General features: G+C 45.3%; 1 protein-coding gene across 3 annotated transcripts in view; it reads left to right on the top strand.

The window, feature by feature from the left end:
* The window catches only part of DNAH10 (dynein axonemal heavy chain 10), a 148,158-nt gene that overhangs the window by 84,154 nt on the left and 45,590 nt on the right, over nt 1–18,414 (top strand). For all 3 annotated transcript variants that reach the window (XM_060118805.1, XM_060118803.1, XM_060118804.1), the window contains 11 exons: nt 1,888–2,023; nt 4,354–4,476; nt 5,908–6,042; nt 6,357–6,573; nt 9,157–9,276; nt 10,345–10,490; nt 12,746–12,898; nt 13,985–14,245; nt 16,178–16,350; nt 17,412–17,505; nt 17,899–18,066. In XM_060118805.1, the coding sequence (XP_059974788.1) occupies nt 1,888–2,023; nt 4,354–4,476; nt 5,908–6,042; nt 6,357–6,573; nt 9,157–9,276; nt 10,345–10,490; nt 12,746–12,898; nt 13,985–14,245; nt 16,178–16,350; nt 17,412–17,505; nt 17,899–18,066 (1,726 nt within the window). The remainder of the gene's footprint in view (nt 1–1,887; nt 2,024–4,353; nt 4,477–5,907; nt 6,043–6,356; nt 6,574–9,156; nt 9,277–10,344; nt 10,491–12,745; nt 12,899–13,984; nt 14,246–16,177; nt 16,351–17,411; nt 17,506–17,898; nt 18,067–18,414) is intronic.

Below are 18,414 nucleotides of genomic sequence, written 5' to 3'. Positions count from 1 at the left end.
GTTAGGGTGGTGTCTGCCATTTTTCCTTCTGCAATTGGTATGCAAGGTGTGGGGAGATACCCTAAGACTATGTAAATACCCTATTCCTCATCAAACCTTCACCCAACGATTTTAGCATCTACTGATTGTAGCCTGAATCTAGTCTCCCTACGATGCTGTAAAATGGAGACTTTCTTTTGGGACAGTTGGTGAAATTTGAACATGGATTGTATATTAGCTAATAGTATTCTATCAATGCTAAATTTCCTGATTTTGATAATTGTACTGTGGTTACATAAGAGAAGGTGCTTGTTCTTAGGAAACATGCTTAAGCATTTAGGAATACAGGGCGTCATGTCCGCAACTTATTTTCAAATGATTCAGGAAAACAGAGAGAGAGCAAAAGAGCATCCATGGGGCAAAATTAACAACTGGAGAATCTGGTTGAAGGGCATGTGGCACTTCTTTGTACTAGTCTATTCTTGCAACTCTGTAAGTTTCAAATTATTTAAGATTAAAAAGTTAAAAAAAATACTGGAAGAAAATAAACCAAAAGGTTAATGCTGGAAAAATCCAGCTACTCATATCAGTGAATTAAATGGAAGCAATATGAAATCAGCGTTCCAACACAGTAGAATCCCCCTGTCCAACACAGTCTCTTTTGGAGCTGGGCTTTACTGTGATGTAACCCATTATAGCCACAGAACTGAAGGGTCACGTCGCTTGAACACCGGAGGCCCTGAAGCCAAAGTAGATCTCCTGCCAAGAAGGATGGTGTGTAAACCAGGGCTTTGCAAATGCAGATGCTCCTAGGGGCCCAGCAGGTAGCATCAGGGAGAGTGAATGGGCCAAGTTACATGGTGTATCAGCTTCTGCAGGGCCTCTGTAACAAATTACCGTTAACTGGGTGGCTAAAAAAAACCACCCAGAAATGTATTCTTCATCATTCCTGGAGGCCAGAAGTCTGAAATAAAGATGGGGCAGCGTTGCCTCTGAAGATTCTAGAGGAAGGTCCTCCCTTGCCTTTGACAGCTTTAGGGACCCCAGGCATTGCTTGGCTTATGGCCACATCCCTCCAATCTCTGCCTCCGTCTTCATGTGGCTTCCCCCGATGTAAGGATACTTGTTGTTGGATAATCCAGGATGGCCTCATCTCAAGATCCTTCCCTTAATTATATCTGCAAAGACCTTTCTTCCAAATAAGTTCACACTCACAGGTTCTGGATAGACCTATCTTACGGGGGCCACCGTTCAATCCCGTACCCATGGGTATATGAAATCCTTTTAACTTGACCATAAGAGGACTAGATGTCCGAACCAGTGGTAAATAGCAGCTGATGCTCAGATTTAAGAAAAGAATGAGGTGGACTGGGACACTTTGTCTTCATGGGCAGCTACTACCAGCAGCAGCGCATTGTTCCCATGCGGGAATGCAGGTCTGTACTGTCAGACCTTCCTGTTTGCCAGGGAAGCAGGGAATCCAGATTGTTGGGTCAGGTTTCCTGATTCTTAAATGTTGGTGACTAACTCGAATAGTTTATATATATGTAAACTATTATAAGCACCAAGTAGGGTGCTCTATCTCAGATCCTGGTTAGAAAACCCTGTGGGACTTCCCTGGCAGTCCACTGGTTAAGACTTCGCCTTCCAATGCAGGGGGTGCAGGTTCGATCCCTGGTCGGGGAGCTAAGATCCCACATGCCTCGTGGCCGAAAAACCAAAACTTAAGACAGAAGCAATATTGTAACAAATTCAATAAAGACTTTAAAAATGGTCCACATCAAAAAAAAAATCTTTAAAAAAGAAAAAAGAAAACCCTGGAAAAAGACATTCAACATGAACAGGGAGGTTACACCAAATTCCATAATTGGAAATCTTCCATGGCTCACTTTTCTCTGGTTGCTGCAGGTATATTTTATTTGATGGTGATGTGGACGCTCTGTGGGTGGAGAACATGAATTCTGTGATGGACGACAACAAGCTGCTGACGTTGGCCAATGGTGAACGTATTCGGCTTCAAGCACACTGTGCCCTGCTCTTTGAGGCAAGTAGTGATGAAAAATAATTTCAAATATGTCTTTCTTTTAATTAAAATTTAAAATGTTTACTTTTTAACTTTTAATTTTTTATTTACGTTTTTAATTTTTTAAATTTATTTTTGGCTCTTCGGGTCTTCATCGACACGCGTGGGCTTTCGCTAGTTGTGGTGAGAGGGGGCTACTCTTTGTTGCGGTGCGCAGGCTTCTCATTGTGATGGCTTCTCTTGTTGCGGAGCACGGGCTCTAGGCATGCAGGCTTCAGTAGTTGTGGCACGCCGGCTCAATAGTTGTGGCGCACGGGCTTAGTTGCTCCGCAGCATGTGGGATCTTCCCGGACCAGGGATCGAATGCATGTCCGCTGCATTGGCAGGTGGATTCTTAACCACTGTACCACCAGGGAAGTCCCTAAAATGTTTATTTTTTTAAAATTTTATTTTATTAAAGTACAGTTGATTTACAATGTTGTGTTGATTTCTGCTGTTCAGCTGAGTGATTTAGTTATACATTTATATACATTCTTTTTCATATTCTTTTCCATTATGGTTTATCACAGGATACTGAATATAGTTCCCTGTGCTATACAGTGGGACCTTGTTGTTTATCCATCCTATGTACAATAGTTTGCATCTTCTAATCCCAAACTCCCAATCCATCCCTCCCCCATCCCCCTCCCCCTTGGCCACCACAATTCCGTTCTCTATGTCTGTGAGTGTGTTTCTGTTTTGTAAATAAGTTCACTTGTGTCATATTTTAGATTCCACATATAAGCGATATCATATGGTATTTGTCTTTCTCCTTCTGACCTACTTCACTTAGTATGATAATCTCTAGGTCCACCCATGTTGCTGTAAATGGCATTATTTCATTCTTTTTCATGGCTGAGTAGTATTCCATTGTATATGTGTACCACATCTTCTTTATCCACTCATCTGTCGATGGAAATTTAGGTTGTTTCCATGTCTTGGCCATTGTAAATAGTACTGCAATGAACACTGGGGTACATGTATCTTTTTGAATTATAGTTTTATTCAGATATATGCCCAGCAGTGGGATTGCTGGATCATATATTTAGTTTTTTAAGGAACCTCCATACTGTTCTTCACAGTGGCTGCACCAACTTACATTCCCACCAGCGGTGTAGGAGGGTTCCCTTTTCTCCACACCCTCTCCTGCATTTGTTATCTGTAGACTAAAATGTTCATTAAAATAGTTATAAATATAGGTGACTGAAGAAAACCCGAACAATGCAGAAGAAGTTATGACGAGTACAACTCTGTTCTCTACCTGCTGCTCTCATCCCTCCTCACTGTATCCCAGAGGTAACTACATTTCACACTTGAGTTGTTTCTTCTGATGGTTACTCTAGTGTCTAAAGGAACCCACTTTGCGTGCTATTTCTTCCTTTATCAAGGTTACACATTATCTGTTGACTGACTGCTATGAAAGTGAGGGTTCATCTTTTATACCATCAGCCCACCTCCCCTCCATAGAATACTATACTGCTAAGTCAGTTAAACCAGTAAACATATTTACATCATTATGAATAAGGAAATATTTACTGTAGAGCCAACTAGTATACTGTGATATACTTGCTAGCGAAGCAAGAAATCCAGGAACTGTGATACATTTACTTTCTTTTAGAGCCATTTTTTTTGGCTGGAGTTTATAGTTGCCTTTTTTTTTCTCTCTCTCTCACTATTTGCCTTTATCTTATCTTCATTTTTCAAACTTTCATATCCTCTGAACCTGTTTCACAGCTGTGGTCCTGAGACTTGCTTTCACTCTAGCTTAGTGCTAATACCATTCCTAACTTGGCCTGCAAAGTTTGTCGATGTATGAGTATTTATGCATATCATTATTTTATTGACTGACTGAACTGTGTCTTTTTTTCAGATAAAGAGAGACTGGTGTGTTAATATTGCTGTTAGATGCATACTTATTAAGTTTCATATTCCCTGATCTCAATTATGATATAAAAAATGAAGAAAAAAGACTGAAAGGAAAACACTCCAAAACAGTGTTTGTTTCTTGGTGGTGGGATTTAGTTAACTTATTTTCTTCTTTATACTTTTAAATTTTGGTCAGATATTCTACAGCATGTTAATTTTCATATTAATTTTATGGCAAAAGAAACTTAAAAAGTGCTACATCAGAGATGCATAATCTTCCCATGATAAACCTAAGTGTTCAATTAGAAACCTCATAAAAGCTTTGTTAATTGGAGTATGACTTGGGTTTTATGCATTTGTAAAAACTTTGTACAAGCAACGGCTTTACAACATGTATTCCAGTTGTCTATAGCTGTAGAAAACACTGATTTTGTTTATTTCTCCAGGTTGGAGATTTACAGTATGCCTCCCCTGCGACTGTGTCTAGATGTGGAATGGTTTATGTGGATCCTAAAAACTTGAAATATCAACCATACTGGAAAAAATGGGTTAATCAAATACCAAACAAGGTGAAAATTATTCCCAAAATGAACTTACCAGTTACTAATATTGGTGGCTAGTTGGATAAAAATAACTCAGAGGGATGTTTGTTGTTGAAGGCCATGACCTTGACCTTGACCTGCCCAGGATCTTGAGCACTTAATGTTATCAATAAGTTGGATAAAAACATGGAAGACACCCTTATTAGATTTCCAGATAATTCACAGCAGTTGGGATAGGTAGTGATTTTGATAGTCTAGACCAGGGGGCAACAAATTTTTTTCTGTGAAAGAGTAAAGAGTAGATAGTTCAGGCTTTGCGGGACATATGGTTTCTTTGCAACTACTCAACCCCGCCATTGTGGTATGAAAGCAGCCACAGTACATGAATGGGCATAGCAATGTACCAATAAAACTTTATTTACAAAAACAGGTGGCAGGCCAGATTTGGCTTATGCGTTGTAGTTGGCAACCCCTTATCCAGCCAAGCCCAGGAGTTGGGAGACTTGTCTCTATTAGGTGCCCAGCTCCTCCTGCTTTGCTCAGTTGGATGAATACAGTGTGTGAAGGACCTAGTTTGTCATGGAATTGAGATCTGATGGTTTCAGTTGACCTCAAACCCTGTGACGTATCACATGGCTGCTCAAAAATGTGTATTGTCTTAATGGTGGGCTTCATTGAAAGCTGCAGAGATAGATGTGACAGTCATGTGAACGTTGTGGCTTGACCACACCTGGGACACCATGACCACACAGGATGCATCTCTAGAAGGACCACTAGGCTGATGGTGAATTGGAAACCAGGACATAATTACCCCAAAGAAGACCAAGGGAAGCATGATGGGACCATCTGAGGCACCCTGTCAGATGGGGGATGACCACCCATGCAGTCCCTGGTGGTCCTCAATGCCTTGGTAGGGAGAAGGACCTTCCACTGCTTTGCACTCTTTGCTCAATGACTGTGGCCATGTCTTTTGAACTCTAAGATAACCTGCGCTTTTTCTATCAGATGGGACCTGTTATGGCGCCTCCCTCCCAGGTCAGTGAAATCAAAGGCTTCATGATGAAATGAAAGAGCATTATAGAGGACAAATTTCTCTACAAATATATGAGTTATCAGAGTTTACTCACCTGCCAAATTTCTCATTCATCAGAAAATATGTCTCACCCCCTCTTTTTTTAAAATATTTATTTATTTGTTTGGCTGCGCCAGGCGGGTCTTAGTTGTGGCACGTGGGATCTTTAGTTGCGGCATGCGAACTCTTAGTTGTGGCATGTGGGAATCTAGTTCCCTGACCAGGGATCGAACCCGGGCCCCCTGCATTGGGAGCGTGGACTCTTAGCCACTGGACCACCAGGGAAGTTCCCTCTCACCCCCTCTTTTTACAAGCAAAGCTTCCCACGAACTTCCATTTAAATAAAGGAGCCCTTGAAAATGCTTTGAAATTCTGCTCTTTTATAGGTGGAGCAAGGTGATTTACAGAGTCTGTTTGAGAAATATGTACCCTATCTCATTGATGTGATAGCAGAAGGAATAGTGGATGGAAGACAAGGAGAGAAGCTGAAGACAATAGTTCCGCAGACAAACCTAAATATGGTAAGTAAGGATCTTTGTCGGCAAAAAAGAAATTCTTCCCTAAAGGTGGACCCCCACAGTGGGCTTTCAAGGGGAGCAAAGATGCCAGATGGGTAAGTTCTAACATTGCCAGCTACTGACAAGGAAGACACAATACTTCCTTTTGTGACCCTGTGCAAGACAAGATACTGGGCTCCATCTGTTGAAACCAATATGGCGGGTCATATAGTTCCCACCGCTTTGGGATCTGGGATCCCGGGATTTATGACCAGAACTGACCCGGGTTGGGGTGTGTGGAATATATGGACTGACCCAGGTGTTTTCCTGTGAACCAGGTAACCCAGTTAACCAAGATGCTGGATTCGTTACTAGAGGGAGAAATCGAGGACCATGATCTTCTGGAGTGCTACTTCTTAGAGGCTCTGTGCTGCTCTCTGGGCGCTTCCCTGCTCGAGGATGGAAGGGCTAAATTTGATGAATGTATTAAACGCATCGCTTCTTTGCCTGCTGCTGATACGGAAGGGGTTTGGGCCAACCCTGGGGAACTGCCAGGTAGGAACCAAAGGTAGCTTGTTTTCCTGCTCAGACTGTTTTTGGTTAGGTTTTTAAGAGGATGTGACCTTGCTTTTCCATATGTATGCCTGTATGGGTTTTCCAGATTGTTTGCTTCTGTAGAGAAATGTGCAACAGTCAGAGCACCCAGTGGTACCCTCAGGAGACGTTCAAATGCGTGAACTGCTATAGCAGAGCCCAGCTCCCTTGGATGGCCTTTTTTGCTGAGTCTAACCTTTCCCCCCCTAGCTTAGGCGCTTGCTTCCTTCCCTCTGTTTAAGCTCTTTAAACTTTTCACATTGTGCTTGGCTTTGAATTTCTTCTCCTTTGGGCTTCTCTCTCTTTTTTTTTCTCCCTAAAATTCCACCGCTTAATTCATCTGCTCTATTCCTGAGTGTTTGCACAGTAGACAATCATGTGTGGATTTGCAGATCAGTCATAGGAAATCATTATATTAAGGTTTAACTGTTTGCATGAAAAATGTGCATCCTCAAAGAACCATATACGATGAAAATGTGGCATTCTCCAAGAACTATAGCTAACACTAGGATCCTTCTTTGTCTGTCTCTTAATGACATTTGAATATGGCTTGGCAGGGAGACCTAAGTTGTATTCTGTAATCATTACCCGGGCTGTTCTTTTTAAAGCTCAAAGTAAAATGATTGTAGGTCTTTCTAGCGGAGAGTCATTGAGCAAATAAAAGATGTTTTAAAAGTCTTTGGTCGGGCTTCCCAGGTGGCGCAGTGGTTGAGAGTCCACCTGACGATGCAGGGGACGCGGGTTCGTGCCCCAGTCTGGGAAGATCCCACATGCCGCGGAGCGGCTGGGCCCGTGAGCCATGGCCGCTGAGCCTGTGCTCCACAACAGGAGAGGCCACAACAGTGAGAGGCCCGCGTACCAAAAAGAAAAAAAAAAAAAATTCTTTGGTCTTTGTTCGGACACCAAGGGAGGAAACAGGGGGATGGGATGAACTGGGAGATTGGGACTGACATATACACACTAATATGTATAAAATAGGTAACTAATGAGAAGCTGCTGTGTAGCACAGGGAACTCCACTTCGCCATACAGTAGAAACTAACACAACATTGTAAAACAACTCTACCCCAATTTAAAAAGTCTATGGTCTTTGGGGAGTAGTTTGCCTGTACTTTCTCGGGACCCCGAGTCTCCTTTGGCGGCGGGCTCGGGGCTGCTTCCCAGCTACGCCCACCACGCCGGCTACATGCTGGTGCCATCAGAGACGATGCTGGTCCCGGTCTGGTCTTTCTCCCTAGTTTGCTCTCATCTTGGGGACTTGAATGGCCGTGTAGACAACTCCCTTCCAGATGCCTTCTGCCCTCAGCTCCAGGCTCCGGGTCCCTCGACGTCATCCTAGCTCATAACACCTGGCCGAGTTCTGTCTGCATCATAAATGCACACCTCCCGCTCCCTGCTTCACAGTCGGCATCCGTGATTCCTGCCACACGTGACCCCCGTTGGCCTCGTGGGGACTGTCCCCCGCCCCCCGCCATTCTTCCTACCACCTTCTGAACCTTCTGGATCCTCCTCTGCCGCCCTGTCGCTTCAACCCCTCTTGCCTAATTGCCCTTCTGTCGAATCTCTCTGAGGAAACCCAAGCCTGCTTTCTCTGCCTCTCCCGGGGCTGCGGGATACCGCGACAATCACACAGCCACGAAGCCTGGCACCTCCGTAACTTCAGTCTTGAACTTGAACTCCCTCTCCTGTCCCCACAGGGGCAGTTCATCTCCCTTTTCCTCCAAATCTCCACATGGCCCTCTCCCCTCTCGCTGCAGGTGACCTTCCTTCTTCCTTCAACAGGATAAACGGACACCGTCAGATAGGAATTTTTCCAGACCCCTCTTCTCCTGTCTCCTTTCTCAGGGGAGAGGAGGCCAGCTCCCAGCTGGACCCGCCCTGTGCTTCGAGGTCTACCCCGCCCTCCTCATCAGGCTCCTGGCTTCACTGGTTTTCTCCTCTTTCTCCTGTATTTTCCATCTGTCCCTCTCTACCAATCCCCTCCCACAGGCTCTTAGACGTCTCCACCCCAACTGCTCCTCCCAGACTGCACGTGCACTGCCTTCTCGTTGCCGGATCTGGTGACCCCTTCTGGGCTTTGCTTCCCCGACCTTGTCCCAGCAGCGGACAGGGTACCACTTTCTGCCTCCTTAAAACGTTCTTCCTCCAGCCTGCTCCATCCTGGCCGTGCCTTCAAAGGCTCCTTTGTTGCGTCCCCTTCCTCTGCCCCTCCCTCACATCAGGATTTGGTCCTAGACCCTCTTTTCACTCTTCATGAGACTTTTCACCATGTCCACAGCTCTGACTTCCAGTCCCCTCCCTTCTGAGCCTTTTCCTGGGTTCCCTAGCCCAGTTATATTTAAATCTCTCTCTCTCTCTATCTTTATCCATCCATCCATTTTTGTCTATCTCTATCTACCCATCCATCCATCCATCCTAATCTGTCTATTCAATTAAGTTTCTGTCCAGGGAGCAAATAACATTAGTTCATTTCAAGCATGTGCCAAAGCTGAGTCTGTATTTCCATGTCCACGATCGAAGTGACACAGACCACTGTTTGTTACAGGTCACCTTCCAACCTTGTTTGACTTTCATTTTGATCCCACACAGAAGAAATGGATACCATGGAATAAATTAGTTCCAGAGTATGTTCATTCCCGTGAGAGGAAATTTATTGACATCCTGGGTAAGTGAGAACCAAACCCTCGGTTTAAGCGTGTAAGGTTCTCATTCTGTGAAGAAGGGAAAAAGATCCTGAGGTCCCTGTGGTACTCTGAGTCCCACCCGGAGTGCTGGTTGGGAGAAACTGAGGAACGTGAGCCATGGGCTTTTCCAAGAGGGCGGCACTTTGGATTCCTTCTATGTGCTGCTGGCTGTGGGCGTCTTCAGATGTCTGTGCCTCTCAACTCTTTCCCTGGGCAGGCGGATCCTGACAGGCCGGGGCAAGAGGTAGGGTGCTGGTCTGCTTCCCGTCGCTTTGCACAGGCTCCCTTCTGCCCTATAGAGCTGACTGGGTGTGGGGAGGGACGAAAGAAGGAGTGAAAGAGGAATGAACAAGGCAGAGTTCTGTAAGAGATGCTGCCTTGAGAAGTCACGTACCATGGGCGTTGTGTATTGAGTCGTATTTTACGTGCACACCTATGGCTATTTGGATAACATAGAGGCTGAAGCATTTCACAAAATGAATATCTGATTTTGGCTTGTGTAGAGTTCTTTTAGAGTGAGGTGTACATATTTTCTCAGCAACCAATCAGGATTAAAAATTGCCCATGCAGGAGTAAGCCAGACCTGACTTCGAGGCTTTATGCTCTCTTCAGAGGAAATTGTTGGCCAGGAAACCAAGTCCTGATAAGTGATAAGTGAGTGACATATGCAGTGGAGAAGCTGAGTTTTTAATATCCTGAGTATAAGTCAGAATTGGATATTAAAATAGTTTGGGTGTCCTGTACCTGGGTGTGGTGATGATGACACGGCTGTAGAAATGTATCAAACTCATCAAATTATACACTTAAAACGGGAGCGAATTTTATGCTATGTGGGTTATACCTCCAAAAGCTATTAAAAATAATGGTTGGGGTAGTGAGGTTCTCCTAAGATGAATTCACCCATATATATATATACGTTTTCAAGGTCACCTCTTGGGTTTTTGCTGATGCTTTTTATGGGATTTATGGGATCCTGTGAAACTCCAGGTTACCCAGTGCACACCTTGTTGGCATTTCTGTGATGCTCCTGTTCTTCATATATTCTTTAGTTCATACGGTGGATACAACCCGTACTACCTGGACGCTGGAACAAATGGTTAAGATTAGGCAACCTGTTCTTTTGGTTGGTGAATCTGGCACATCCAAGACAGCCACTACTCAGAACTTCCTTAAAAACCTGAATGAAGAGACTAATGTAAGTCATTATTTGTATCTGTTATCTATTGCCGTGTAACAAATGACCCCAACACAAAGCAGCTCATACAACAAACACTATGTCAGTTTCTGCAGGTCAGGAATCTGGGAGTGGGTTAGCTGGGTAGTTCTAGCCCAAGCTCTCTCATGAGATTGCAAGATTGACCAGGGCTGTGGTCATCTGAAGGCTTGACACTGGCTGGAGGACCCTCTTCCGAAATGGTCGGCCTCAGTTCCCCACCATGTGGGCCTCTCCAAGGGCTGCTGGTGTCCTCTTGACATGGTAGCTGGCTCCCCCCAGAATGAATGTACAGGATATCAAAGCAGATGCTGCAATGCTTCATATGACCCAGGAAATCACACACCATCGCTTCTGCCACATTCTGTGGGTCACACAGAAACTACCATGGCCCACCCTGATACAGCGTGGGACGAGGCTACACAGGGTGCGGGTGCCTGGAGGTGAGGGTGCTTGGGAGTCGACTGGAGGCTGGCACTCACATTCCTCATCACCATTTTGTGGTTTCTCCCCTCCTTCCTCCAGCCACTTGTCAAACATGGGAGGGTCTGGGTGCCCCAGGGCAAACGACAGTGAACAAGGCTGTTAAGGCCCGATCTTGTGGAGGGGAGACAAACGTGAAAATGAATACATGAAACACGATCGTGCAGAATGTGCCGGGTGCACCGAGATGTTGTGAAGGAGCGTGGCATTTCTCCTTTCTGTGACTCAGCGTGGTCCTGCAGGGCCCACCTGCTCACCACTGCAGCTCTCTTGGCTTTAAACAAGTTCTACTTTATGTTTAGTAACCATGTAAAGACTCTTATCTCCTCCAAGAAGCTGCCTGTGATTTTCCAGATCTCCAGCTGTCATATATTTGTCCCCAGTCCACACACTGACTCAGTTCCTTGTTCATGTTGCCCGTCATTTAAGTTCCCAATTCCTGTTCTGGCCTTCTGGAACCTCAGAGGGGAGACAGTTCCCCACGGCTTTCCTCTGACTCTCCCTTAGGCTGGTGCCTCCAGGAGCAAAGAGGCTCCGGGAAGCCACGTGGCCCTCTGGGCTGGGGAGTGGTCAGCCCAGCTTTGCGATGGGCACGTAAGGGATGTGGGCGGGACTGGGTTGCACTGCCCATGAATGGATGGTCAAGGTCACTCACATACCAGCAGGTGCAAGCATGGTTTATTTAGCTCTGAGGATGCCATTGTGGAGGGCACACGAAGGATGTCTACAGCCAGAAGGACCTACCAGTTTATGGAGTAAAGGGAACCCACAGTCAGAAGCCCCCCCGCTGTGACCCTTCCCGCCGGGACTCAGCAGCTGGTGCTTATCGGCCCAACAAGACATATCTGGATACGCTCATGACAAAGAGAAGCACATTCACCTTCAGATGTTCAGCTCAGGTGCACCTGCACTTGTGGACACCTTGTTAGAAGGGTGTTATCTAAGGCAGCGGTTCCGAAAGTGTGGTCCCTGGACCCACAGCATAAGCATCACCTGAAAACTTGTTTATACCACTGGGACCTACTGAATCGGGAACTCTGAGGATGGGACCCCATCAGGCTGCCCTCCAGGTGACTCTGGTGCATAATTAAGTGTTGGAGCCACTGATCAGTGAACTCTCACCCACCGCTCCAAGAAGGGGCAGGGGAGAAGCCCCAAGTACGAGTGCGTGAGGATGTGCGCCCCACACAGGGATCGGGGGCCTCCCTCACCTTTCTCTCAGTGGTTCCTTCCGAGGACTAACTAGTGATTGTTCATGCTGTCTTTGACTTATTTATTAAGATGTAGCAGGCACGATAGTAACTTATGTTTGAATATTGCTTTGTCATTTTGAAAACACCTTGGTGTATTTCATCTCACATGATAAAGTCACTCTATGAAGTAGTCCAAGAAGATGTCATTAAAATCATCTTTCAGATGAGAAAAACGAGACTCTGAAAGGTTAAGTGATGGGTCTGAGGTCACCTGGTTAGAACTGTGTGGAGCCAAGCCCCACCCCGAGTCCACATTGTCCCCCAGTCCACATTGTCACACCTGGCAACCAGTTATTGACTCATACAACCTGCCAAGAGGAAAGAGGAATTCTTGCTTTAGCGCTAAAAAATAGAATGAAGTTCAGACTCACGCTGCGTTATAAAAAAGTTGGTTCAGATACCAACGAATTTGCAAAATAGATGCTAGCTTATGATCAAACGTTCCCTGCAGGTACTGTGAAAAAAAAGACCACCTTTTGGAATAATCTCTTTCTGTTTCAGATTGTGTTAATGGTCAGTTTCTCCTCCCGCACCACGTCCATGGATATCCAAAGAAATTTAGAAGCCAACGTGGAAAAACGAACCAAAGACACATACAGCCCACCCATGGGGAAACGCCTCCTGGTGTTCATGGATGACATGAACATGCCAAAGGTTGGTGGGGTTAACGGCGGGGGCGGGGCAGTGTGCTGTGTTTGTGTGGCCATGTGTGCGTGGAGTGGGTGAGTGTGAGAACGCCTGTCTATTCTGCACAATGTCTGCAGGGCCCAGGTTACGAGGAGCCGGCTTAAGGGACAGTGTGACAGGAAGTGTCTTCTTAACCAGAGAGACCCTTTCCTTAGATTGTGTTCCGTAGTTTCTCAAAGGAGGGAAGTAGGTAGCAAGGCAGCCTCTGAACTATATTCAGCATATGTTTGAGTGAGAGATTTCCAAATGAGCTGTACTTCAGGCAGTAATGCTGCTCTCAGCCCCATTTACATGGGAAGCATGAGGGCAGGCACTTCCACAGGATTCCTCTGGATTTACCAAGGAAAGGGAACTTTAGCGTGCACAATGGGTGTGTTTCTGGGGCCAGAGCCTGAGAGGTGCAAAGTTTTCTTAGCACTGGGATTTAGATTTATATCTTTTCTGCAGAACCATTTTTTCCCTGAAAAATCTATCTTCCAGATGGACTGTTTGCAAAGCCAGGATCCATGCATGCATCCATCCATGCATCCATCCACACGTCCATCCATCCATCCGTGCATCTGTGCATCCATGCATGCGCCCATCCATGCATCCATCCACACATGTATCCATCCATCCATCCATCCATGCATCTGTGCATCCATGCATGCACCCATCCACCTTTGCATCTATCTATCTTTGCGTCCAGCCAGCCATCCACACACTTGTTTTTCCATCCATCCATCCAACTGATATATTTATTGAGCACCTCCTATGGGACTGGTGCTGTGAAGTGATGAGCAAAACGTATATAGTCCCTGCACTCAGGGAGCTTACAGTCTAGACAGGGACGCAGATTTTTTTTAAAATTACAAATGAATATATAGAACTGCAAACTTTGAGAAGCCCAATGAAACTCAAACCAGAGTGCTTCAAGAGAGTGAGAGGAGAGATGAGATTTAGTTTAGATGGTCAGCAAAGAGATGAGATTTAGTTTAGATGGTCAGCAGAGGCGTTGCTGAGTTCTGCTTTGTGATACCACTGTGCTTCCTTTTCTTTAAAAAAAAAATCAAGGTGGACGAATATGGCACACAGCAGCCGATTGCCCTGCTGAAACTGCTGTTGGAAAAAGGCTACCTGTACGACCGGGGGAAGGAGCTGAACTGTAAAAGCATCCGAGACTTTGGCTTTATTGCTGCGATGGGCAAAGCAGGGGGAGGCCGCAACGAAGTCGACCCGAGATTTATTTCGCTATTCAGTGTCTTCAACATTCCATTTCCTTCAGAGGAGTCTTTGCACTTAATTTATTCCTCCATCCTCAAAGGCCATACCTCGGTAATTTGATTTTAATTAGAAGTCTAAACCGGAGGGCCATGTGTTGGGTAGAAACGTGGTAGCAATGTGTGCATCTGGCACAGCAAACACAATGCCTACAGCCCATGGTGCTTCTAGGGGACTGTGAACATGTTTTCATTTCTTTCAAAACCAGAAGAAGGGAATCAATATAATTCAGTCTGGATTATATTCATCTTTATACCAAGGCAGTCATAATATATAAGATAATATATTTAATTATAATTAAATAAAATAATGTATAAATATAGTTTTATTTCTAGAAATAACATGTAATATATTTATATAATATATATAATAATATGAAGAATATAATATATATAATAAGATATATAAATAATGTGTTTTTTTTTTTTTTTTTTTTTTTTTTGCGGTATGCGGGCCTCTCACTGTTGTGGCCTCTCCCGTTGCGGAGCACAGGCTCCGGATGCGCAGGCTCAACGGCCATGGCTCACGGGCCCAACCGCTCCGCGGCATGTGGGATCTTCCCAGACCGGGGCACGAACCCGTGTCCCCTGCATCGGCAGGTGGATTCTCAACCACTGCGCCACCAGGGAAGCCCTAAATAATGTATTTTTATGGAGGAAGGGACCCATGAAGGCATAAGTGCCTGGGGCCCATGGAAGTTGTGATGTGGCCCTGAGTTACATAGGCCACCTTGAGTGACAGCAGTGAACCAACTAGAGGACTTAGGCTCTGGAGTCGGTCCCCATTCTACTCCTTGGGCAAGTCCCTTGAGAGCTCGTACTCCCCCTCCTCCTCCGGAACAGGGAGATAATTCTGGTACCCACCTCACTTAGGTTTGGGGAGAATGAAAGGAGAAAATGCATGTAAAGCGTGTGGCACAGTGCCCAGCACATGTCCGATACTCACTAGATACTAGTTATTGCTGTTATCGTTGTGATTTACGTGACCCCCATAAATGGAACCCGTTCGTTTAAATAATGACCTTCTGATCCTGGCATTTGCCTTCTAAAGCAGGCTTGCACACTTAAAGTCCTGAAGGGCCAGGCAGGAAACATAAAGGTGTGGGATCAGCGGTCACCTGGCGTGTTCATGCCCTACGTTAAACCATTCGCTTCCAAAACAGTGAGGTCTGTGCTAGTCAAATCAACCTCAGACTGAGGGCTGGTTTGGGGCTTTGGTTTCATATCACGTTGACTTGTCAGTTAATGTGAAAATCTAGGGAAACAAAAGCAGATCAGATGATTAGTTTCACTGGCTCTTCAATTGTTTTCTTACCTCCTCTCAAAAAATTATGGTAGGGCTTCCCTGGTGGCACAGTGGTTGGGAGTCCGCCTGCCGATGCAGGGGACACGGGTTCGTGCCCCGGTCTGGGAGGATCTCATATGCCGCGGAGCGGCTGGGCCCATGAGCCATGGCCGCTGAGCCTGCGCGTCTGGAGCCTGTGCTCTGCAACGGGAGAGGCCACAACAGTGAGAGGCCCGCGTACCGCAAAAAAAAAAAAAAAAAAAAAAAATTATGGTAAAATTCATGCAACATTAAGATTAGCTATTAAAACCATTTTAAAGTATACAGTTCAGTGGCATTTAGTACATTCACAATGTTGTACAACTATCACCACTGTCTAGTTCCAGAGTATTTTTATCACCCCCAAAGCAGTTATTCCATCCTATCCTTCAGCCCCCGGCAACCACTGATCTGCGTTCTGTCTCTATGGATTTTCCTATTCTGGAAATTTCCCATTAATGGAATCATACAATATGTTGTCTTCTGTGTTTGGTTTTTTTCACTGAGTAGCATGTTTTCAAGGTTCATCCATCCGTGTAGCAGGTGTCAGTGCTTCATTCTTTTTTACGGCCCAATCATATTCCATGGTATGGATGGACCACAGTTTGCTTATCCATTCATTCACTGATAGACACTTGGGGGGGGTGTCTTTTCATTCTATAGGTGTTTCATGAGAGCATTGTGGCTGTAAGTGACAAGCTGACATCCTGCACGTTGGCACTTTACAAAAACATTGTTCAGGACCTACTGCCCACCCCATCCAAGTTCCACTACATCTTTAACCTTCGAGATATCTCGCGGGTTTTTAACGGTCTGGTCCTCACTAACCCAGAACGGTGAGTTTGTTTTCTCTCACTGAAATGTGCCCCATCAGTACGATGGGTTTCCTTATTCTTTTACGACAGAGGAGCTATCAAGGAATGTGGTGTGAATCCATGTATCAATTAATTACCCAGTGTCTTTCTGCTTACGTTAAACGAAGAACAGAGTCAAATGCTTGGTTAAGACCTGATGCCTCTTGAGCCCTTGAGCTGAAGGCAGGTGGAGCCGGGAGAGGCAGGTGTGTGGCTGTGTGGACAGGTGTGTTCAACCCCTCGGTAGGACTGCTGTGACCACCATTTTTTCTCAGTTCTAAAGGTGAAACTGACCCACGTGGAGCCTTTCCGTCACACACCTGAATTGTTACCAGTTGCTGACTGGTTCTATGTATCAATATATGTGTCTTTGGGAGAAGTTAAGCATGGAAGACAGAAGGGATTTAAGTCTGGGTCTAGAAATTGACTCGTGAAAGCTAGACGTATTTGTGTACTTACACTAATGTAAACTTTCATCTATGTAGATTTGCAGGGATCCTCCAATTTCGTGGATTCATGTTATGAATCCACAAAATTTTGAAAAGTGAATTAGGAACTTTCCCTTTACCCACATTGACTCTTGGGTGCCCTTGAAGGTTTCAGAATGGCAGTTCCAGGGGGAGCAGCTCTAGGTATTTAGGGTGGAGTGAGAGCTCTTTGCCAGAAACCAGAAGAAGACCCAGAACCGGGGTCAGATGGAGTCGGTTCTCAGAAACAGGAGCTGCCAGTGGCCCTGCTGCTGATTTTAAATTCCTGAATCCCAGCAACTAGGAGTCCTCTCAGGTTCTCAGGTCATTGACGTCACTCATAGACAATGTTCGTTTTCTTCCCTGCAGTAGGGTAACTGATGAATGACAACGTTATGGTCTTTACACTTAAATTGTTAGCTTGCATTACATTTCAATTAATGTGAAACCGGGGTGGGGAAGACTATGGGAGTGTTGTCCTTTTCTGCACCCTGTGTACCCATCTGAAAATAGTAGCATTCAGCCTGCTCTTCTCTGGATAACTTTGTGGCTGGTTTTGCCCCTTCCATCCTGTAGGTTCCAGACGGTGACCCAGATGGTGAGAGTCTGGAGGAACGAGTGTCTGAGAGTCTTCCACGACCGGTTAATCAATGAAACAGACAAGCAACTGGTCAGTACATTGAATATGGACCAGCAAATGCAAAAAAACAAACTCTAACCACAAAGTTCTTCTCTGGGTGAAAAGAAAAAGTACTAATCGAAAAAAAAACCCAATGTATTTTTTTCAATGTATTTTTTGTATGGGACACTGCAGAAAAAGAGAGACTAATAATGAAAGTCAACAGGTAAAGTAGGGTGGATTATTAAGAGGATTATTATTAATAATAAATAATATTAATAATTAATAATAATAATAATAATAATTAAGAGGATTATTGCAGCCAATGGGGAAAAATCGAATGCAAATTACTTCAGATAATCCTAGCATACACTCTCTTTCTGACAAGTGTTAGCACGTCTATGGTGTTGAGTTTGGCTTCCTGAAGTGGTCTTGTATTATCAGGTCGAAGAGCACATAAGCAACTTGGTCACGGTACATTTCAACGATGATGCGGAGGTGGTGATGAGGGACCCCATCCTGTTTGGAGACTTCCGGATGGCCCTGCACGAAGAGGAAACGCGTGTTTATGAAGACATTCAGGACTACGAGGCAGCCAAGGCTTTGTTCCAGGTGCGGACAGGGCTCCCCTCTTCCGGGAGCGCGTTGCGTGGGTGCCCAGGAGGTGGAGCTAGGAAGAACGCCCACGCCTCTGTCTCTCGGGTCAGGATGTCGGCTCGTGTCTGATCCAGTGGTGTCCGTGTCCAGTGGTGCATGGGAATGGTCTGATGAATTTGTTCAACACAGACCCCTGGGGCCCATCTTTGTGCGTTTCCCTTCATCAAGCCCATGAAGGATGCCAGGGTTCCGATGCACAGCCAGCTTTGGGAACCACTTATCTGACCCCCTAATATTCATCTTCATCTTAATTCACGAGTCGAACCTTGTAACTAGCATTGGCTTGCTGCTGGCCAGTCACAG

The sequence above is a fragment of the Mesoplodon densirostris genome, chromosome 15 (genome assembly GCF_025265405.1).
Source record: "Mesoplodon densirostris isolate mMesDen1 chromosome 15, mMesDen1 primary haplotype, whole genome shotgun sequence".
NCBI classification, from domain to species: domain Eukaryota; kingdom Metazoa; phylum Chordata; class Mammalia; order Artiodactyla; family Ziphiidae; genus Mesoplodon; species Mesoplodon densirostris.
Note: the sequence above shows the minus strand (reverse complement) of the source record. Positions and strands in the feature narration are given on the sequence as shown.